Source organism: Rhinatrema bivittatum, chromosome 4 (genome assembly GCF_901001135.1).
Source record: "Rhinatrema bivittatum chromosome 4, aRhiBiv1.1, whole genome shotgun sequence".
In the NCBI taxonomy this organism is placed as follows: Eukaryota; Metazoa; Chordata; class Amphibia; order Gymnophiona; family Rhinatrematidae; genus Rhinatrema; species Rhinatrema bivittatum.
The window spans coordinates 116,529,418-116,553,595 of NC_042618.1; the positions used below are offsets into that span (position 1 = coordinate 116,529,418).

General features: G+C 41.0%; 1 protein-coding gene across 6 annotated transcripts in view; it reads right to left on the reverse strand.

Moving 5' to 3' along the window:
- The window catches only part of SIPA1L1 (signal induced proliferation associated 1 like 1), a 745,249-nt gene that overhangs the window by 123,387 nt on the left and 597,684 nt on the right, over positions 1–24,178 (reverse strand). For 5 of the 6 annotated variants that reach the window (XM_029598739.1, XM_029598740.1, XM_029598744.1 and 2 more), the window contains 2 exons: positions 15,457–15,609; positions 860–984 (listed from right to left, as the gene is read on the reverse strand). In XM_029598739.1, coding sequence (XP_029454599.1) covers positions 860–984; positions 15,457–15,609 — 278 coding nt within the window. The remainder of the gene's footprint in view (positions 1–859; positions 985–15,456; positions 15,610–24,178) is intronic. The other variant, XM_029598743.1, reaches the window with a different exon arrangement.

Genomic DNA, 24,178 nt, shown 5'->3' on the forward strand with positions numbered 1-24,178 from the left:
GTGAAGCAGCAGAAATGCAGATTATGCCTTCCCATGATTTTAGGGGAGAGGAGATAGGAAAATGGCAATGGGAACAGATGGATTTTATCACAGGAATCACCATGAATTACCTCTTATCTGTGGTTGACAGCTGATGACTTAAATATGGAAGGGAGAAGTAAGTAGTGATAAGCATGGCTGTTTTAAATGTTCAAGTGTTTTCTATGTTAATTACTGACATTTAACCATGAAGTCAATAATAAAGCTGCAGCCATGAATTTTCCACTTAAAGAGTCCAGAGTGTGAAAGCCTTTATTTGATGCAATTGAGGTATGCAATGATCATTGGGTTATCCATAATCACTATTTGGTACACGGACATTTTTAAGGCTGTACCAATCAAAAGTTTATATTACATCACATCTTTTGAAAGGAATCAACAAGAGCACTTGGAATAAACTAAGCAAAAAAAGAATGATCTGAGCAAAGACAATAGTAAAGTGAAAGAGCCAATCCTTTTGGAAATTATATACAGAATATAAATCCTAACCAACCTACCAATCAACACAAAGAGTTGGAAATTCCAAGACTTTCTAATCCCAGAATGATTTCATTTGAACCAGGATCAGACAGATGCCCCAAGGATATAGACCCCAGAGAATATTAGAGATCTAACATTCTCCCTAATAAGTAAAGTTAACTCTCTTTGATGTATGAAAAACAAAGGGATATGATTTATAAGTTCTTTTCACAAGCAAACAAAATGGGAGGCAAACCTTCATAAATAACACATACAATGCAGTTTAAGTGGCTGTCACATCACATTGCCAAATATCTTGGAGATATCATCATGAGTAGTGGAAACTATATTAGGCACTTACCTATCTGGTCAGTGATACTCTCCTCGCTCCTCTGCCAACTGGATGTGGACTTGTTGCTGCTACCAGTGTCAGCCTGGGTGATCTGACGGTCAGTGGAAGCAGGTGATCTACGACTAACTCCAAACCTGGTCAGTCATCCAATAAAAAAAAAAAAAATGCACACAAAAGCAAAAGGGTAAAACAATGTTTTCTTTGGTTTTTGACTGCTGCTCATTCTTCTAAGGAGAGAAGAAATACAAACATTTGCATGGAATGTTATGAAGTAGCTATGTTTAAAGTAAAACTTTAACTTAAAAACGTAAGCAAGGCTGGACCCAGCTCCTTGTTTAAATTAACACTATAATATATTTTCTCCATAATGTGGAGCTTTGCACGACTGTTGGTTTCCTGTCTGTCAGCTGCCCCTTTCATGGAGACCTGGGTACCCACAGCATTAACCCCAGAGACTCATCAGGTAGTTATAAAAGGCCAATGAGAATAAAGCACATGGAAGAAAAGCATTAGTATAACAGTGAAAATAAGAAGTTACTTTCCTTTTCTAAGGTTTGAGAGCATTTTATTTAGAGCCTTCAGGGACCATTTCACCCTTTTAAGCTCAACTAAACTCAACTGCTACTGGGAGGGGTAATTTTCAGACAGCTTGCAGAGGGCTAATATCTGCAAGAATAAAGCACCCACAGACTTTAATATGAATTTTCAAAGCAGACTTATCTTCATAAGTTGGTTTTGAAAATTTGTGAGTTGTCCCAGTACACAATTCTTTGTATGGTGGTTTACGTTAAGTATTTACTGCATGTATTACAACAATTTAAAATGCAGCTGTTAGAATATTTAGTTTACATTATATACTATTTTGCCTTACCTGTAAGATTTGCATTGGTTACTGATGGATCTGAGGATTACATTTAAATTTATTTTGACATCTTATATGCCACCTATTCATGCCTCTAGGCAGCTTTCAAAAAGTTTACATTCTTAAAAATATAAGACAAACATTAAAAAGAAAACATTGCTATGCAACAGACAAACTTGCTAAGTTTAATTCATAAACTTTTATAATCTGTTTATGTCTGAAGCAAACTAATATGTACTTAGGTGTGCTTTACCCTCTGCTTCACCAGGCTTACCTAGCGTTTCTCCTATGTCTGTAGTCAGACTGAGCAGTCAAAGAACGAAAGCTTTTCCTGTTTTAGCTTTAGAACTCCACTCCCTGGGAGATTTACATTCTGCTTTTCAACACTTCAAAGTGTATTACATTCAGGTTCTGTGGGTATTACCCTGTCCCTAGTGTATTCGATTATAAAAAATTTAGAAAGATGTTGAAAGCTTTCTTATTCTCGCAGGCATTTAATTTTTTTTTTTTTATTATGTTCGTTCCACGTTTTTGGAAGAATTTTTGGAAGAATTTCAAAATATAAGAATAAATATATATGAGTGTACACATGTACATAAGAACATAAGATATGCCATACTGGGTCAGACCAAGAGTCCGCCAAGCCCAGTATCCTGTGTCCAACATGGCCAAGTCAGGTCACAAGTACCTGGCAAGTATCCAAACATTAAATAAATAGATTCCAAGCTACTAATCCTTATTGATTAATAACAGGTTATGGACTTCTGCTCTAGGAGCTTATCCAAACCTTTTTAAACCCAGCTACACTAACTGCTGTAACCACATCCTCTGGCAATGAATTCCAGAGCTTAATTATATACTTATTGAAAAATAATTTTATCCTATTTGTTTTAAATAAGCTACTTGCTATCTTCATGGAGTGCCCCCTAGTCCTTGATTATCCGAAAGATTAAATAACCGATTCACATTTCCCAAGTCCTTTCATGCATTTGTAGACCCCTCTCAGACATCTCTTCTCCAAGCTGAACAGCCCTAATCTCTTTCGATTTCTATCCCCTTTATCATTTTGGTCACCCTTCTCTCTATGCAGAAAGTTACACTTGCTTCAGAAGTATGCATGGTAATGTTTTCTCCACCCAACTCTAGCTCGTGGATTGCCTCTAATGAGGGGACAGTGCATATGTACTTTTCTCCCTATAATCCCCTCCCTGCTGGATAATTTTCTATAATTGATTTATATAATAAACTAGGATTAATGTGCAGAAATCCTTGTGAAAATTACTCCCTTAATTAGTAAGGTTTCTGTGTAGGGTTGCCAACTGTCCAGTTTTGGACCAGACAGCCAGGTTTTCAGGAATTCTGTACAGTGTCCAATCAGAAGTACCAACCAGACACTAAATGCCCAGTTTTGCAAGTGGATCCTCCTTTTTCCCCACAGCCTCTTAGTTAGAGGAAGAGAAAGGCAGGTCGGAGCCAATCGGAGGAGAGCTGTGCTGTATCTCTGCCTCCACTGTTTAGGCAATTCACTGGCAGGATCTAAAATGTATGCAAATGAGAGAATACCATTCCCCCACTCTCCTCCCCATCCTCAAGTGTCCAGTCCTGGTCTATGCAAAAGTTGGCAACCTGATTTCTGTGTAACTATAACAGATTACATGTTTTATCTTGGTAATTAAAATTGGTAATGAGCAATCCCGAAATATAGCTTTGTTTTCTATGAAACAATAACTCCCATGATGCTCTCTTGTGGAAATGGTAAAAACATTAAAAGATAAGTTTATTTTTGTTAAAAAGTTGCATTTAACTTTTAGGATATTTTAAAATAAAAAGGTCTTGCAATAAAATATTAGCATTAATTTCAATTTGTCTCTTTTGAACTATGACAAGAATAATTTATTTTCGTTAGCAAATCTGCACTCAGAAGAAAATCATGTTGTGGTAAAATCACATTGAAGTGGGTTTGAAAGACTAAAAATGAAAACCTTGCATATTTTTTACATATCTGGTAATTAGCAAAATGTATGACAATAAGTAACAAGTACATTTTTTGTTTATTTTAAACCCAGCAGTTTCCTCCTGATCCTTTGGGTTTCTAGTTCAATTGGACCCAAGGCTGGAATTTGGTCATGGGCTTTCATTCACAACTTCCCGGGGATTTTTTCCTCTATCTTTCCTCCCCTTCCAATTTAATTTAGTCCTCCAGGGCATGCACTAAGGCTCCTTCTGAAACTCTGTAATCATGGAGCTCTAAATCCGATCACCAGATCTCACTATAGTGCAATGATTGATTTCTTCACTCCAATGGCTGTGAATGCTGCCTCCAAAGATTCCCAGCAACTCTGTGAGCGCAGCGGGCGTTTTGAGTACCCACAATATTGAATGAAATCCTTCACTGTGTCCACGGAGGAATAGTTTTGTGTTGACTTTAGCACCCCAAATCATTATGCCCAGCAACTTTTTTTTTTTTTTTTTAAAGTAACTTACAGGACTATTCAGAAAACTAATGCTCCAGAGATAAGTTCAAAATTGCTAAGTTTCAGCAAGTGGAAGATTTCACATTTGTTTCATCCTGGTCACAAACAGCCTTGACATTTTATACAAATATGGGAGAGGCATTCCAGGGGATAGAGTCTGGGTGGGGTGGGACTTATGCATATACTTTTTGATTTTAAAAAGTATGTGCATAAATTCTATTGGCAAAACTATGCACATCAAATAGCAGGTATAATTGTATGCACATAGTTTTGCCAGGTTAATTTTCAAAGCTGACTTATGCACACGAGTCTGCTTTGAAAACTGGTGTTATTTATGTTCAATGTTACAAAATTCTCCCATAAACATTGTCATCCATGTGTTGGTAATCATTTATCTTGACTATTGCCTTTTTTTGTAGGTCTTCCTAAAAAAGTGGTTCATGAGTTTTAGGTGCTGCAAAATTGGATGGGTGAGAGCATAAGATTCAATACACTTAGATTTCACATAGGTGACATATAAATTAGGGTCCATGCCAAGGGCATTCAAAGTGACTGACTGCTTTGAAACTGGTTGAGTGAGAGGCAAAAAAGGGTAGTGATAAATGGAGTTCACGCCAAGAGGAGGCATTACTAGTGATGTGCTGCAAATGTCGGTCCTTGGACTGGTTCTTTTCAACATTTTTGTAAATGACATTGCGGAAGGATGGTCAGGAATGCTAAAATCTGCAACAGTGTAGACAGCTAAGAAGGTGTGAAAAGCATGAGGAGTGATCTAGCAAAATTCAAGGAATGGTCTACAGCAAAGATTTAATGCTAAAAAATGCAGTCATGCATTTAGGATGCAAAAACCCACAGGAAGTAAAACTCTTCAAAGCATGAAACAAGAGCAGGATCACATCTAATGATCTTAAGGTGGATAAGATGACAGCAAGTGTCAGAAAGATGCTTGGGTGCATAAGGAAAGAACTTGTTAGCAGAAAAAAGGTGATATTGGCCATTTAAGTCCCTAGTGAGACCTCATTTGCAATAATGTGTACAAGTTTGGAGACTATACCTTCAAAAGGATATAAACTGGTTGGAGTTGGTTCAGAAGATGGCTTCTAAAATAATCAGTGGTCTTTGTTCTAAAGCATATGGGAACAGACTTAAAGATCTAAACATGAATACCCTAGAGGAAAGGCAGAAATGGGGAGATATGATAGAGATATTTAAATACCCCCAAGGTTTCCATGCATAACTAGATGGCAGTGCAGCTGGAAGCACAGGGCAGTGAGTCCCTGCAAGAAGAATCAGACTGAAAGCTGGAACATGCATAGGGAATCCTGATGTCTGGCATACTCAGCTGCCACAGTAGTAGATATTTCAACTCTCTAGATCCTTGAAATAATTTTAGAGGCCATTTGGCATGCTTTAGAGGTCTGGATCAAGCCCTCACAACTCAAATATCCCTTTTAACAGAAAAGGCAAACAGCCAAGAGGATAAATTGAAAGTCTGTGAAGTTAAAAGTATCAGAATTGGACAAGCGAGTAGAAGCTATGGAACTCAACTGGGGAAAGCAAAGTTTGATATAAGAGGTTATAATTAAGGATAACAGTTTTCTTCATAACAAAATGGAGAATTTAGAAAATTTAATTTGATGGAATTTGCAATTAATAACCTTTCCTCCTATCAAGTTAATTTCTCTTTCGGAGATTTTAAAAGATTCCTTTGTAGCAGTTTGCTCCCGTTTCTAGGTATTACCCTTTCTCCCTGCTATTACTGGCATCAGTAGTATGGGATCTACTTAGTGTTTGGGTACTTGCCAGGTACTTGTAGCCTGGATTGGCTACTGTTGGAAACAGGATGCTGGGCTTGATGGACCCTTGGTCTAACCCAGTATGGCGATTTATGTTCTTAACAGAGAGACAGAAAGGGACAGAATGTCTTATCACCAATTTCTGAGGAAAGTTAAGATCTGACCACTTTTCTAGAGTCTTCTGATGAGTCGTCATCTGTTCCTGCTACCCTGATTGTGATTTTGGCCTTAGAGGCTGGCAGGGACTGGCTCTTGAAGTTATATTCAAATATTGAGAGAAACGATTCATTAACTGCAAGGTTAAGATGTATCTAGATGTAGCTAAGGACATTCAACAAAGAGGGCCCATGTTTAACTCAAGTTTCTGTGAAAGTGCTTTGTCAAACATCACAATGTTTTTTATATTTTCTCTGAACTTGGTCAACTCTCTCTGTTTCTAAGTGATAAGATTGTATCTGAGGGGCAGCCTCCCGCTGCTGATTAGACTCTGCGGGGCTCCTTCCACCTTATTCCTCAATAATGGATAACCTCACCTTATCCCTTTATTATTTTTTTCACCTTTGGTATAACTTCTTTCAATTGAGGGTGGGTTTTCTTATCTATGGTGGATTTAAATGACAAGAGGTTTTGCAATTTCTGTATATGGTATAACCCGTCATTTTTATTTTGTTCATATGAGTCTCAAGAATGTGTTTCTTGAAGTGTGAAATTAAAATCATGATAACTTAAAAAAGCACCTGGCATCTTACAATCACATTTTAAGTTTTTATTAAAAAATGTTTATAAACTAATTGCATATAATATTTACATATGGGTGTTTTAAATGCCACATGTTTTCATGGAATTCTATGGATTTGTTATAATATTTCATGAACATTTAAATAATCTAAAATCACCGAGGCTGATATTTAAAGGCTTTCAAGTAAATTTTCAAGGGCCCGCGCGCGCAAACACCAGCAGTTACGTTTGTGGCCGGGCCTCGCGTGCGCCGCATGCATTTTCTAAAGGGCCCAGCCATGCGCGTAACCACCGATAGGTGCACAAGTGCCGGGCCTCTCAGAAAGGGCGGGCCGGGATAGCGCCATTTGACGCTGTCCTGGGGACGTGCGCGCTGGCTGCCGGCGCACGGAATCTACTGCTGCTCCAGAGCAGCAGCAAGGTAAAAAATAAAAAAAAAATTTAACAGTTAGGTCGGGGTTGGGGAGGAGAGGGGAAGAGGTAGGAAAGGTAGGGTTAGACACCGGAAAGTTTCCTCCCAGTCTGCTCCTTAATTGGAATGGACTGGGAGGGAACTGGAGGAGGCCCGATTGCATCGCTGCACATGGGCTTTTAAAATTTCCTCTCCCTGCACGTGGAGGCCCATCCGCCCGCACATGCGAATGTTAAAATCTGCCGTGCATGTGCGTGCAGATATCGTATTTTATAACATGCGTGCTCCTTTGAAAATCGGCCCCTATTGTCTGGGTAACGTTTGGAGTTACTTGGACAAAAAAAAAAAAAAATCAAGATTTGAACATTTTCCCCCTCCCCTTTACCCACACAAAATTTACCTGGTTATAAAGAGGTGGTGCTGGGGAACATTTCTGGGGCATGGTTTCGTTTTGTCCAGGCAACGTTGATATTCCATGTTGCCTGGCCAAAGTTAGTCACGTAAATTGGGTTGGGAAAATACCTGTCCCAAAGTTATCTAAATAACTTTATTTTGGCATATGCTGAAGAACACTTACCAGGTACATTCCACTGAACATCCAAGAAAAGTCAATTGGGTTACTTCACCCAAATAACTTTCCCACTCACCAGTTCACTAATATTGACCTTGCTGTTTATAGCCTTTGCTGGCAAATGTTTATTTCTTCCTTTACTTGCATAATTTATCCATAAACAACTTTAATCATACTAACTTACAATGTATTATAATCTTAGTGATATTAGGAGACCAAATGCGAGGTTAACCCCATCTGTTTCACTTAGGGTGTTCTTTTTACTAAAATATGTTTTTGTTTGCCTTAAAAGTAGCTCACCAGTTCCTGTATGTATTCTACTGTATCTCAAGGATAAATGATTCCTTTCACAATGTGTACTGTAACTAAGATGCTGCTGTCTCATGAGGGAATCTGGTATAAGCAAATGTAATACATTTTTGCAACCATCAGCAATCTTTATTTATTCATTCTTTAAATTCTCTCTCTGAGACCTCTTCTGTTATTCCAAGGAGACGAGTTTAATCTCAGCTGCTTGTCTTCTGTAGAATTACAGCTGAGACCTTGCAGACCTCGTGTCAGAGTGTATGCACTTTTGGGCATTTCCATATTATATTCAGCAGAGCTGCCAACTCTCTACACTTTCTCCAACATTTGTCATCGGTATCCACCCTTTCAGATAAAATCCTATTAATTAGCAATTAAATTAAATATGAATTAGTAGTTATTACCAACAGTGGTAATTGGATAGTTTTCTATTCTAGCAGTTAAATATAATAGCCACAGTACCTGAAGACTGGAGGGTAGCCAATGTAATGAACCAGGAAATTACAGACCAGCAAGCCTGATGTCAGTGCCAGGCAAAATGGTAGAAGCTAGTCCTTAAAACAAAATTGCTGGCCATAGAGACAGACATGGTCTAATGGGGAAGAGTTAAAATTTTAATAAAGGGAAGTCTTGCCTTATCAATCTATTAGATTTTATCAAAGGTATAATAAACATGAGGATAAAGAAAGGTGAGTCAGATTTTCAGATGGCATTTCCCAAAGTCCCATTTGACAGACTCCTGAGGAAGTAAAAGTGTCAGAGATTGGTAACATGTTAAAAGATTGTGGATTGGTAACATGTTAAAAGACAGGAAACAGTGGGTAGCACTAAATGATCAGTTTTCCAAATGAAGAAAGGTCAATAATAAAGTGCACCAAGGATCAGTACTGGAACTTGTGCTGTTAAATATATTCATTAATGATCTAGAAAAGGGAGCCACGAGTGAGATGATCAAATTTGCAGATGAGACAAAATTATTCACAGTTGTTAAAACAGCAGTAGATTGTGAGGAATTACAGAAAGACCTTGTAAAACTAAGACTGGGCATCTAAATGGCAGATGAAATTTAATATGACATGTAAAGTGATGCATATAGGGAAAAATAATCCCAGCTAGAGGTACACAATGCTGAATTCCTTATTAGGAATCACCATCTAGGAAAATGACTTTGTAAACCTTGTGGTAATGCATTGAAATCCTCAGCTCAGTGTGTGGTGGCAGTCTAAAAAGCAAATATAATTTTAGGAATGGGTCAGAAAGTAATACAGATATAACAGAAAATACACTGCCTCTGTATCAATCCATGGTGTGATCACACCTTGAAAACTGTGTGCAGTTCTGGTCTATCCAACTAAAAAAAACAAACCAAACAGCAGAACTAGAAAAAGTACAAAGAAGGGCAACAAAAATGATAATGGAGATAGAACTGCTCCCTTATGAAGAAAGGCTAAACAGGTTAAGGTTCTTCATCTTGGAAGAGAGTCAACCGAGAGGGAATGTGATAGAAATTTTAAAAATCACGAGTGGGGTGAAAAGGGTAAACAAAGGACAGTTATTTACCCTTTCACATAATGTTAAAGCAAGGGGACCCTCCATGAAACTAACAACCAGATTTAAAAAGTATTTTTTACTCCACGCACAATCAAGCGGTGGAATCTGTTGCCAGAGGACCTGGTCAAGGCAACTAGCATAGCAGGGTTTAAGAGAGGTTTGGATATGTTCTTGGTGGGAAAAGTCCATAAATAACGATTAGCCAGATAGCTCTGGGAAAGCCGTTGCTTGGTATAAGCGATAAATACCTAAAGGTTCACTCACTACCTGGTTTAACTGTGACCTGCAGAAGAAGTTATAGCCTTATATAGGTTATGACAGGAATACAATTTTGCAGGGTTTGTAACAAAGTGGGAGGGGTTGAAATAATGGTGGTTTGAGGTTTTATTTGTGAAATGTGTTTGACTGCAAATGCAGTATGGTATGCAATTTGATTTATGGTTCATGATATGAAAAAAGATTTTATCCATGGGCCTCACTAATAAAAGAAAAATGTGTTCAAGCTCTTGTGTAAATCATCTTGAGGAAGGATGTTCTTGCACTAAATATCTAGAGGGCAGATGAGTTTAATACCATCCCATTTGTTCCTCCATTATGGGCAACAAATGATTACATGGCAGATTGCGCAGAACATGCTCAGTGGAATTGTCTATGTCACCATAGCTGGGTGGGTCATAAAGACATGGTTTATGTCTGTTGACAACTAGACTTTGCTGCTGGGTTGCAGTTTTTGAAATTTCATGCTAGTGGCAGAGTATCTATGTATTGACAATTTGCACAGTTTATACTGGGAAGATGAGAAATTTGTAGGGGGCGCTGGAATGATCTATGTTTTGTTATATTTTTAATGACTTTGTTTTAGATGTGTGAATTTTGTATATTGTTTAAACTGTGATCTTTGTACATTGCTTTGGGCGATAGTTTTATCTGTAAAGCGATTCAGAAATGCTACTAAATAAAGAAAACAAATAAAAATTGGTTAATAAAGCTCAGGACAGGACACAGTCCTCTGGTCAGAATTCCAATCGTTCCAACTCAGCTCCTTTTTCTTTTAAAGTTGAAGTAATGCTTGACTAAGGGAAAATGTAAAAACTTTCATTTATATATATATATATATATATATATATATATATATATATATATATATTTTTTTTTTTTTTTTTAAATATATTTTGAGCCTCCTCGTAACATCTACTGGCTGCTTCTGGTTGGTCTGGCTATAAACTGGCAGTAGAAAAGACATGTTTGAAGCAGATTTGTTCCTTGCAGCATTCTGAAGGGTGATTTTCTCTGAGAGTCTTCAGGAAAATTAATTTATTAAGCCAGTGGGTAAACTGGTTGGTAATTTTCTACCAGGTCACCAATCTGGAACCTTTTGAACCTACTTCCTTTTCTCCATTGGGGAGAAGTAGACGGTGGGGGCTGCCAGTGAACCTGGCCAGGTACCCTTTTTTCCCCTCTAGAAAATTACCATGGGGTAAAATCTGTTTTGTGATCAATTCTCCTGCAGGAAGACTACATAATATCCACTGGTCAAAACTGGAAGAAATGACAGTAAACATGGAAAACAAACCAAACATTTTAAAAAGTGGAAAATGTTGCATGCTTCCTAGATTTCTTTTCCTTTCTCTTTCAAGAGTGATCTCAATTAGGGAGAATACCAACTTAAAAGTGACCTCCACTAAAATATAAACACTGGTGCAAAGGGCTGTCAAAAATGCCAGGGGAAAATGGCATGTATGGGTGTGAGCCACTCCCTTGACTTTCTCCTTGTACTTACTCCATCATGGATAAATGACATACATTTTTTTGCCCAGAGATGCCAGTGGTTTATAAGTATATATTTGTGTCAAACACAGGAAATGTGTAGAAAGAGAAACATTTTAATTATATTTCTTCTTTAATTAAGCCGGCTAATGAACAATTTTGGGTGAGTTACTATGAGGACAGCCTAAGGAAACAAAATCAATCGTGACATGTCCCAAAAAAAAATGTGGAACAAATATGCTTTTTTTGAGTTAAGACACCAATATACAAAAGTAATAAATTATATACAGTGAGATTTAATAGTATTTTATTTTTTAAAAAGGGGTTGATTGTGTGGGTTTGACTGGACAAGCATTCATATTTTGCAACTACTTCATTCATTAGTGCCTCCTGCTCAGAGCATAATTAAAATGTTACATGAACGACAGGGTTTGCTGGAGGGAAAAATGTAACTTTATTCTCTTAAAAAAAAAATAAAGAAAAGAAAAGAAAATCACATTTGTCACTTAATTCAAGAATCAGGACAACTGTGGGTGTGGTCTCAGACTCCCGCTCCCTTTTCATCATGCCCTTGCTCATTAATGAGGTGCCTTCGACAGAGTCATTACCCGGAAACTGGAATATAACCATTTGCACTGTGCTTATTTTCATGCTATAAATATATATTATTATTTGCTAGTCAATGCGATGAACTTTATATATGGGTCTTATCTCAGATTATTTTTGGGCAAACCGATAGCAGCCAGTAGGCAGAAAAGTAATGTTTCACATAAAATCAAAACTTGCCATCTTTAATTCAATTTTTGGTTTAATGAACCATACAATAAAGGCATTTTTTTTAAATACTTGGATAAAGTCAACTATGTTTCTTGGATCACATTTAAAGTATGAAGCTATCCCTCTATGTGTAAAGGTCCCATCTTCATTCTTTTTCTATAGAAAAAAAAATCTCTTATTTTCATAGTAATATTAGGTTTTTGGGGGTTTTTTTTTACATTTTTTTTTTTTAAATCTAGTGAAATAGACCAACATAGTGGAAATAACATCTTCCCAGGTTCAACACACTGCTTTAGCCAATGATCTTCTCCATATATAATTCACAACATTTATACTTTTTCCACTGAGATCAATATATTACCAATTTAGGTATGAGGAAGCCTGCCCAGGCATAGGACCATGCAGCTCACTCACCATCCTGCAGCTACCTTATTGTCCTTTCCAGAGTGCTTACCATACTGTAACTATCACAATACCAGTACTCTCATCAGACGACTAACCACAGGAAATGAACAGGCCCTCATCCCGATCTACCAATACAAGTCCATTAGGAGGTAATTTTCAAAGGGTTTTCTGTGGTTAAAACAGTGTTTAATGTGCAGAAGCGATCTTTTACAAAATTGCCTGCCCAAGATGCAGATAAACTTACGTGTGTATGTCATCCTGGCATGCAGGTTTACTTGGACTGAGCAGAGATGTTCCTGGGGGCAGAGTCAGAGCAGGGTTTGGCCTTATGGGCATACTTTGTAAAATTCAATATGAGTGTACATTTTCTAAAAAAAAAAAAAAAATGCTGTGTGCAAACAGCAGGTGTAACTCGTGCAGGATAATTTTCAAAGCAGATGTGTCTGCGCTAGTCCACACAGAAAAATGGTCTAACTTATGCGCAAATTTGCACCATAAATAATGTGCACCAGAGTCAATATCAAGAGGTTTCTGGAATAACTCATTATTAGTATTATGTTCGCATGCCACTGAGTATAAGTAGTTTATTGGAAAAACAAAGAAACAGGTAGAATGCCTTAACTTTAACAGGGAAATGATTTTCAAAAGCACATTCACTGGAATCCATTCAGCAGAGTCTCGGGGTGTCACTGTGGCATGTGACTTGAAATGTTTCAATTAGTTTTTCATCTGTGTGAACCAATCGATACATATTTCAGATCATGTAACATGTCTTATTTTAGATCACTGCTTGTTTCTCTCTACACCTTAAGAAAGTGGGATATTCTTCTCCAAAATGACCTGGCACACAATTTGTAGAACTCTGCAAATACTGAATGTAACTAGACCGTCGTGGCCAAAACATTTTTTACCTCAAGGAGCAGTGTGAGTATCTGTAGCTGAAAACTACGGTATGAAAACTGTAGCCAAAAGTTATTCTTGTAGATTAAATCACAATTCAAGTGCTTCAACTGTTTCCTCTACTGACACTTAGATTAGATCCACTAGGGGGATTGGTGCTATCCTCTAATGAGGAATATTTTCATTTGGAAGAAACACCTATAGGCGATCCCTTAAAGCAGTGGTAAGTGCTGGCAACCCCTGCTTCATACCATCAATTAAATGAATTTAGTCAATGAAACCAGAAGTGAAGTTAAAAGTATCTCACGAGTATCTGCGGAATGCCTACAACTGTAAGCGCCTTTAAAAAAAGGGAAAAAGGTACTACACTAGAACATTCAGATAAAATCATTGCAATCCCTCTTATTTCAGTTAAATCAGTTAATCTGTGTGGAGATATTCATGCTTATAGTTTATGAAAGTTCCTCCTATTTATCTATTGCCACATTATGAACCTAAGTAAATGGGAGTGCTGCAATGTTGATACTATGCATAACCTCAGGCAGTCAAATAGACAGGTAAACCATGAAAAACTGGAAAAATGCATTTGGGAAAGGTTTTTTTTTTTTTTTTTTTAAATACAATCAAAATATCTATAACAAAGGAACACAGCTTCACCCCTCCCCCCCAAAAAAAATCTTAAAAATAAATGAACAGACACAATAAAAATGCCTTTTTTTTATCATCAGGTACTTTTAATTAAATAAAATTTTAATTTAAAGTATTAAACTAATATTAATTTAAAAACTATCATCAAACCATGGGGAATCAGTTAAAGCCCGATATGCTAACCCACACTAGACTAACCCTAGAGAAAAGGCAGGGACTGTTTGGCCAATCCACTAACCTAATTCTTTGAAAGTGCTTCAGTATTCTGAATACATATATATATACATATAAAAACACACAAAAACACACACACATACAGTACATAAAAATATCAAATACATACAAAAACCAAGGCAGAAAACAAGCTTATCAGCAGTGGAAATGGTAACGTTTTTTTGCAGCGGTTTTTTTCTCACTTTGGATAGTGAAAGCTCTGGGTTCAAATGTGCTTGGCTTTCCTTTGTCAAACCATCCAAGAAGACTTTCAAATGATATTTCTAAAGCATAAATATTCAAGTGTATAGATTAAAAAAACCTGACTGTACAATACCCCTCATAATCTCCACATACTGTAATCCATAACACACTTTCAGAGTGTGAATACTACATATGATGGTCATTATCTCCCCTCCTGCCTCAACAGTTTATTGCACCACAGTCATGCAGTTCTGTTGCATTTAACCTTCCTGTTTTCTCTCTCTATATATATTTGACTGTGTGTTCCTTTCAAGGTTCTCTTTGAAAAACACTGTATTTTTTTTTTTTAAGTCTTCCTCCTTGAATTTCTCCAAGGTGAAAAGTTGATTCATTTCAGGGACCTTTTTCTCGCTTTCAGGAAGGATGGAGGAAACAGGTTGAAATCAGAGAGACCTTCCATCTGTGAAAGAAATTGCAGGTTTGAAGAGCCTCTGTGGGTCACTTGCTGTCTTTCTACCCCAAAATCTGAAGCTCCAAAGCAACAAGCCAAAGATGTATGAACTGTTTTCTTTATAAGAAAACAGCAGTGCAGCCACCAGAGTGAGAAACCTGAGAACCTCGGTCTTAAAATTGTGCACCAGCAGTTCCAGTTTACAAGCTAAAGCTGAGAAATGAAACAGTTTGTAAATGGAAGCCAGATACGTTAAAACACTTCAAGCTGTCCCCGAGTATAGCGATATTCCTGCAGGCAAGGTAACCAAATAGGAAAAGGAAAGGAAAGCAATGTTTACTTTTACAGATGTGGAGATCATCATATAAAGTACTACACTGAAGTGAAAACAATGACACCTACGATAGGGCATTGTCTCTTTCAGCTTTTAGTTTTCCCCTAAGCTGTTAGCTACCACCACCACCACCACCACATGAAAAAGAAAGATAAACGGAAACCAAATGGCAACAAAGTTTGAAAAGTGGTGCCTACCCTTCTGGCATGGATTTTTGCCGTCTGTGAGTACCTCCACCAGAGCCAGTGTCACTAGAGGATGAGAGGCTGCTGGGAGAGTTGCGACACTGCTGGGACCTTCCCAAGGCAACTGATGAAACTGTGACATAGATCTCTGACCCTGGAGACAGTCTGTTGATAAAAACAAGGGAGTCAAGATTATTTTTGTGGCCAGTCCCCATCTGAGCATAGATTGGAGAAATTACAACTTACATGATAATTTCATTTTCCTTAGTGTAGACAGATGGACTCAGGACCAGTGGGTTTTATGCTCCCCTACCAGCAGATGGAGACAGAGCAAGCTGACATCACAGTATATATACTCCTGCAGTGACCCCTAGCATGCCAGTATTCTCTTCAAAAGCAACTGTGGACAGACTAGCAAAAACATCTTGATTAAAAAGTCAACCATAACTGGATGAACTGGATGAACACTTACCAATAATCCCCTGCAATTCGGAGCCCCACAGGAGGACCACTGACACAATCATTCAGCAGCCGAGGTCAGGAAGCTGAGTCTATTAGTCTACGGTAAGGAAAACAAAATTATCAGCTAAGTAGTAATTTCTCAGTTTCCTAGTGTGTAGACAGATGGACTCAGGACCAGTGGGAAGAACCAAAGATACTCCAGAGTAGAGCAGGAGGCTGCCCGCAGTCCAGTCAACACTGCACATGCAAAGGCTGTGTCCTACTGGGCCTGCACATTTAGACGATAGAACCCGGAAAAAGTGTGTAGGGAAACCACGTTGCAGATCAGCAAATGTCAACGGGAGACAGCAATCTAACCTCCACCCATGACACTGCTTGAGCCCTAGTGGAATGAGCCTTAACCTGAGTAGGCAACGGCTTTTCAGCATCCACATATGCGGCCGAGACTACTTCCTTAATCCAGCGAGCCACAGTAGCCCGCAAAGCTGTGCTTCCTCCCACCATGAAGGACAAACAGGCGATCTATCTTACAGAAAGGTTTAGAGACCTCCAGATACCATATGACATGTCTCCTGACATCTAAGGGATGCAAGAGGTGATATTCCCCTGCGTCCCTATCCTTATTCCAAGGACAGCAAAGAAATGGATCGATTTAAGTGAAAATCAGAAACCACCTTAGGCAAGAAGGAGGAAATAGTATGCAGTTGTATCGCTCCCAAAGTCACCCGAAGGAATGGTTCCTTGCAAGACAAGGCCTGCAGTTTGGAAATTTGACCCGCATTACATATTGCCACCAGGAACACCATCTTAAAGGTCAACTACTGCAAGGAAAGGCTACGCAGTGGCTGAAATGTAGGGCTCACCAAGAAATCCAACACCAGGTTAATACTCCACATTGGAACCGTTACATCAAGGGAGGCTGAAGATGCTTCACTCCTTTCAGAAAACGGGCCACATTAGGATGAGAAGACAATAAGTCACCATTCACCGGGCTTCTGAAACAGGCAAGAGCTCCAACCTGTACCTTCAAGGAATTAAGGGCAATCCTTTATTTAAACCATCCTGTAAAAATTCCAGAATGAGTGGGGGACCTTAACCAAACGAGGAAGAATACCTCGATCCTCACACCAGGCCTCAAACACTCTCCAAACCCATACATAGGCCAAGGAAGTGGAGAACTTCCAAATGCGGAGCAAGGTAGCAATCACGGCAGAAGAATATCCATGCTTCAACAAGCGAGCCCTCTCAAGGACCGAACTATAAGACAAAACAGAGTCGGATCTTGATAGATCCCTGCAGCAACAGATTCTTGTGCGGCAGAAGACAAAGGAGGGACTCCACCAGGAGTCTTCGCAGATCTGCATACCACAGTTGTCTGGGCCAATCCGGTACCACCAGGAGTCCCAGCCCCTGTGGCCTTTGATCCTGCGAACTACCCTGTCCAACAAGGACCACGGATAAAAGGCATAAAGCAACTTGTCTGGGAGCCAGACCTGTACAAGAGCATCTATGCTCAGGGACCATGGATCTCTCCAGTGACTGAAGAATTGAGGAACCTTCGCATTGCGAGAAGTCGCCAACAGGTCTAAGAATGGAAGGCCCCAGCGATCCGCTATCAGCTGAAACGCCTCGTCAGACAACACCCATTCTCCATTTGGACTGCCTGACCCTGCAGTTTGTGGCTGAACTGCAAGCTTGCCAACCGGACCATCCGGGCTTCCAGGCGATGGTCGCTCCAGAGGGACTCCTGCATTCCAATGTCCTTGGGCCATCAGTTCCTGACAGTGAGCTCCCCAACCATGGAGACTCACACATCTGTTGTGAGAGTCAACCAGTTTGTGGAAGTCAAGGAAACACCCTCTCTCAGATGTGCCTCCTGCAACCACCACTGGAGGTGAGAGCAGATTTCCATTGGCAAGAGGAGCTGAACCGAATAGTCATAAGACTGTGGGTTTCAATGAGACAGCAGTGAGCGCTGAAGAGGACACATATGCGCCCTCATCCATCAAACCGAGCACCTGCAGATATAGTCCCACACTGTCAGGCGTATAGTGCTCACCAACTAACGCATCTGTGACATCAATTTATGAATCCGAACTTCTGGCAGAAAAACCTTGTCCTGCCTTGTGTCGAACGAATGCCCAGATACTCCAACGACTGAGAAGGCTCAAGACTGCTCTTGGCCAGGTTTACCACCCAACCGAGCTCCTGCAACAAGGAGATCACCTTGGGGGCCACACCAGGACGCTCTCTTCCTGATACTTGGCACGAATCAGCCAGTCCAAATACGGGTGTACCAGGATTCCATCTTTTCTCAGCTCTGCCGCTATTACCACCATAAACTTGGAAAAGGTTATGGGAGCAGAGCTAGACCAAAGGGCAGTACCCGAAATTGATAATGGCGCCCCAACACTGCAAAATGCAGAAACCGCTGGTGCACCAAAGAGAGGGGAATGTGAAGGTAGGCCTCAGATAGATCCAGGGATGTCAGAAATTCCCCCACCTGCAGAGCCAGTATCACCGAACACAATGTTTCCATGTGAAAATGAATTACCCGCAAATGATAGTTGACTCCCTTGAGATCCAGGATGGGACGAAAGGAGCCCTCACTTCTTGGAATATCACTCCGTACTTTCCTGAGACTGAGATACTGGGACCACAGCCTTTAGATGGAGGAGCCTTAATAGCGCAGATTACACTGCCTGCTTCTTCTGTGGGGAGTGGCACGAAGACACCATTAACACATTCCTAGGAACATTGTGAAATTCCATCAAATATCCATCTTGTATCATCTCCAGGACCCATTGATCCAATGTAATCTCGACCCATTTCTGATAAAAGAGAGAGAGGCGTTCCCCTTTCTCTTGTTTCTGAAGGTGGGTCAGTAAACCTTCATTGGGAAGCTTGGGTGGGTCTGCTACCCAAGCCCGCTTCTCTCTCGGGCTGTCTGGGACAAAAGGATTGAGACCTACCGAAAGGCCGAGTCCTTTGAAAGGTCGACCCTCTATAGGGACAAAACCGCTTGGAACCCTGGAGTTGACCCCTCATACCAAAGGGGCGCTGCAACTGCTTCATATCCTCTGGCAATTAAGGAACCCACTTACTGGCCAGTTTTTCCAACTCACTCCCAAACAAGAGCAAGCCATGGAGGCACCCTTGTAAGATTAGCTTTGGATGTTGCATTGGCTGACCAATTTCACAACCATAGCTGATATCTGGCTACTAGCATGGAAGTCACTCCTCCAGCTGAGATATGGACCAAATTGCAGCCCGCATTAGCTAAAAAGGCGGCGGAGGGTTGCATAAATGCTCTGGAATTCACTTCAGAATCATCAACTTCCTGTGAGAGAAGCAGACAAGAGCCATGCCACTAGAGCACAACAAGAAGCTAGCTGTAAAGTCAGTGTCACTGCTTCAAAGGCTTGCTTAAGGATGGCCTCAATCCTCCAAGGTTGTTCCTCCCTCCATGGGGATAGTCATCCACTTAGAGACACAGCACAGACAAGCACATCTAACTTTCTGAAGGTGCAAACACTCCCTCACCGCTGGATCCAGGGGGTACAGGTCTTCAAAGCCTGACCTCCTTTGAAATTTAACTCAGGAGCGTTCCATTCAAGATCAATCACTTCTTGAATGGCTTCCATAGCAGGGAAAAAAACCAAAACAAAAAAGAGGCTTTATGCAAGGAAACCAAGATAGGATACTTCTTTGGCTGAGTCACAGAATCTGTTCCAGATACACCCAAGCATCTTCATGGTCTGGGAAATTAGGGCCGGCAGCTCATCTCTATGAAAGAACCTCAGCATGGTCCAATACGGTTCCAGTCCTGAAGGAATTTTCCCCATCCTACGGGGATTCAGGATCTGCATCATCAGTGCCATCCGGGTTCCCATATGGAATACCCACAGCTAACCAAAGCGTGCTTCGGATCTTAAACATAGGACTGGAAGAGGGAGGGGCTGCCGGTTGCGGATCTACCCATGAAAAGGCAAAAGGATCCAGGCCAAAAAGAGAAGGTACTGGAGTGGGGCCCACTGAGCTGCCATCTCCTGCGGAGGAACAAGTCAAGGAAGTTCCAAGATCTGGCATTCCTCTAGACAAGGCATTAGCCAGACTATCATCAGGCTGGGAGGACCCAGGCTTAGCAAAATCAGAGGAAGACAATTCACCCTGAGCCTCTAAGCAGCGCTGACACATTAGAATCTCTCCAGGCTGAAATGCCCAAATATGACAGACAACACAGAAAGAAAAGTGCTTAGTTTCTTGTTCACTGGCACCATTAGTGCATAACCAACAGAGAATGTGCGTCCAGCTGGCTTGAGCTGAAAGTTTCAAGTGCACAAATTTTATGCACATAAAAATTAAGTACTCCCCAAGCTTAAGCACCGTGAAAAAGGCACACACACAAGCTGTATGCCAAAATCTGGGTGCACTACCGATACACTTAAAAATGTGCACACAAAAAATGTGTCCAAAACAGAGTGCACAACATGTACTCAGAGTTGGATGTACTGTGCACACCAATGTTCCGATAGAGGGCACTTGAGCACACACAGAAGCGTGCAAACACGCTGCCACGGCCTACCATGTAGCGCGTGGGGAAAAGCCTAACTGCGGGGCCCAGCCCACCCAGGCTGCCCAGTTCCTCTAACCCCTACGGGAGCAGGAAGGAATGTCAGGACGGCGCGCAGAGTACGGAAACCGGAATAAGTCCTTCAAACCCCTCGGCACTCTCTCTGCCTGAACGTTCTTTTAAACTTACCTGGCTGAGGACAGAGGTGGTTTCCAGCTACAGGGGAAGAGGGCACCTGCAGTCACTGCATGCTCGGCTTCCTGCACCCGCTGCCTTTAAGCTGTACAATCAGCTAAGTCCAAGCTGGCAAAAAACAGCTACCGGACCAAGGCACACCTCTGAGGGACCACGGAAATCACCTCAGGAATTCTCAAGTGGGGGAGGGAACATCAGGAGAGCGGGGCTTTTTTTTTTCTTTTCTAAAATTCTCCTTCCAAATCGGAAGCAATTCCCATAGCGAGTTGCATGCCCACCATCTGCTGGAGATGGAGAACAATGGCAGGTTGGGGTCATTGCAGGAGTATACATACTTGTCAAGTCAGCTTGCTCCGTCTCCATCTGCTGGCATGGAAGCATAACCCAATGGTCCCAAGTCCATCTGTGTACATGCTAGGAAAACTATATTCAGTTTACACAATGCTAACTTAAAATAATAAAGATTTCTGCAGGAAATCCTTGAATACCACTGAAAAACATTTAAAGGTGAATTTTAAAAGCCATCCAGATAATACACACGCATTTCCTGCTGCGAGCACATCTCAAAAGTTTTCAAAAAGGGGTGGAGCTGGGTGTGATCTGGGCGTGGCCAAGAGATATGCACGTAAATAATGAGCCTGAGCATGAGACCAGGTCCAGTGGCACATAAGTTTACTTCTGCTATGGAGGAGGTGTAGGTTAAAAAAAAAAAGCCATTTAAGGGTCTGGGGTAACTGGGAGAGTGAAGACTATTAAACTAGGGGGGTTTGCAAGACCTAGCTGTTAACTGGGCAAACTGGTGGATAAACTGGTGAAACTGGCAATGGCATGGGCACGTGCCCCTTTTAAAATACCTCAACTTACGTGGTAAAAGCAAGATTTGTGTACCCATGCTCGCCCACTTAAAATTGGGCGCACGCGTGCAGACAGGCTATTTTATAATACTTTTTGTTATTATTATATATAATACTTTTTGGAGTGTATAAGTTATATAAGGTTACCCACAGTGGATAAGTTTTTACACACTGTCCCTTATTGAGTACATAATTTGCAATGCTATTTATTATGTTTCCTCAGTTGTTTTTCATCAGGAACTGTTCCTTTTCTCCTCTTCCTGTTTTTTCCCTCTCTTCTCTCACCCCTTCTCTCTTCCTATCTGCTCCCTCTTCCCCTCACCCTAGTTTTTTGTAATTTCCTCCTTTCAGTTATATTGTAAACTGATATGATGTACCCACGAATGTTGATATATAAAAGCTAATAAATAAATAAATAAAATAAATTATAAAACATGCATGCAAATTTAAAAATGGCTAACCCACAGCGCTCAAGAGCACCTGCGTGCCAGCTTGAAAGTTACAGTCATAATTTCTTATAGCTAGCAGTACATCTGCTGCTGGAAAGTGCACCATCCAAGGAGATGGCACTTTATAAGTCACAAAAAATATTTCTACACTATCAGGTAAAAAGATCAGATATTTTTCACCTCCACTTCACCCTTACCTATATAACCAATTTTGCTAATTGCATCATCATCTCATGCATAAATTGTACACTTATCAGAACCTAACCTCCACCAGGCATTACGCACCTTCTGACACCCCCAGTTTTAATTAGTCATGAAGTGATAAGGGAAAGAGTAAGAATGATGTAATTTGGGTATGTGGTTGATATTAGCTGTGAAACAATTTGACTGTGATCTATGATGTAATAAAAAAGTCATTTTTAGACTCCACTAATAAAGGCTCAAGGTTTTTCTAATGTACATGATGAATCAAGGATGCTTCTGCATCATCCATCCACAAGGCAGAACAGTTTCACGCCATTCATTTACTCATCTTGGGCCCCATGTGGAATGGCAACAAATAATTATAAATTATAGATAATTACTGATTAGAGCAGCAAGCCTTGAAGAAGGGAAGCCAGGGCTCTAATCCCGCTTCTCCTACGGATGCTCCTTGATCACCTTGGGCAAAGCACTTTTCCCTCCACTACCATAGGTACCAACTAAGACAGTAAACTTTCTCTGGGGCAGAGACCTATCCACTGAATCTGAACTGTAACTTGCCTTGAGCAAAGGTTTGGAAAGGCAAGTAACTGATTACAAAATTCCTAGTTAACTTAATTAAGCTTGTAAATAAAGCTTACTTGAGTTTAAAAAATTATTCAAATATTTGGAACAAGTTTTTTAAAAACTTTTTTTACACACTGTTAAGTGTGCCGTCCACAGCAGACTCGCAGCCCGGCCCCCTCGCCTTTCTCAGATGAATCCAGTGCCAGGTTCCTCATCCCTGGCAATGGTGGGCCGCCGGCTCCATCCTCGGGCCGCCCCCGGTGCCTCAGTTACAGCCATGGATTCCTGTGTTCCACGTTGGGCCTCTCCACGTGGCCTGTGGAGAGACACCGCCGTCCTGCTCCACGCCCCTCCCGCATCACTGATTCTTATGAATGGCCGCGGTGGGAGCTTGGCCGCGGCCCCGGATGATTATGTCACCTGAGCTCCGGTACTTAAGCCCGGGCTCGGCTCCCTATGATCGCCTTTGCAACAGGTCTCCACGCTGGTCGTGTACTCGTTGCCTCCTGGTGATTCTCCTGTGTTCCTGATCCTCACAAGTCCTGTTCCTGTTCTCCTTCGTTTCTGATTCTTGACCATTCCTCAGATTGCCTGACCACGCAGTTGACCCTCTCCAAGCCCGGACTTCTACACTGCCTGACCACGCCCATTGACTGTCTCCAAGCCTGGACCTCTGTATTGCCTGACTACGCTACTGACTCTCTCCAAGCCCGGACCTCTGCATTGCCTGACTACGCCTTTGATTCTCTCCTCGTTTAGACCTCAGCCTTGCCTTGCCACTACTTCCTGATTGCTGCCAGCCCATGACTCCAGCTTGCACTACGAAGCCTCTTCAGTCTATGTCCTGGATGTGGCCTATTCAGGCTTCGGCCCTGTTCTTGCTCAGGCGCCTCCTGTCTGACTTTGTTTCCATTAGCACCCGGGTCTCCAGGACTCCGCCTTGTCCAGTACAGATTTCTTCATCTCACTGCTGCTGCCTCTGGGCTGACCTTTCGGTCCCTTCGACGACAACATACAGAGGCCCACCTAAGTCCAGCCGGCCCCGGTACCCAAAGGCTCAACCTGCAGGGAACAAGGGCTGGTATGGTAAAGCGCCAGTCGGCATCCGTCCTTCAGCTCACTCTGCCTGCAGACAGTGGGGACCCGTAGGATCCCTCCTATCGATAGCGTCAACCCCACCTCGGCCCGAGGGTCCACCTCTGGCACAACACACACACACTATTTTTATTCTAGTTTTCAAAATATTTAGAACACAAAGTTTACAGCTTTCTTCTTAAATGTACAGAGGAAGGGGCAATTTTCAGACAGTTGGTTGAGGCACAAACTCCCTTTGGAAATGCCCACAGGTGCAAAGGACATATGTTTTTTCAGTTGGCAGATTTTTGCTGGAGAAAAAACCACACACACACATGGATTTGAAATTCAGTCTACGC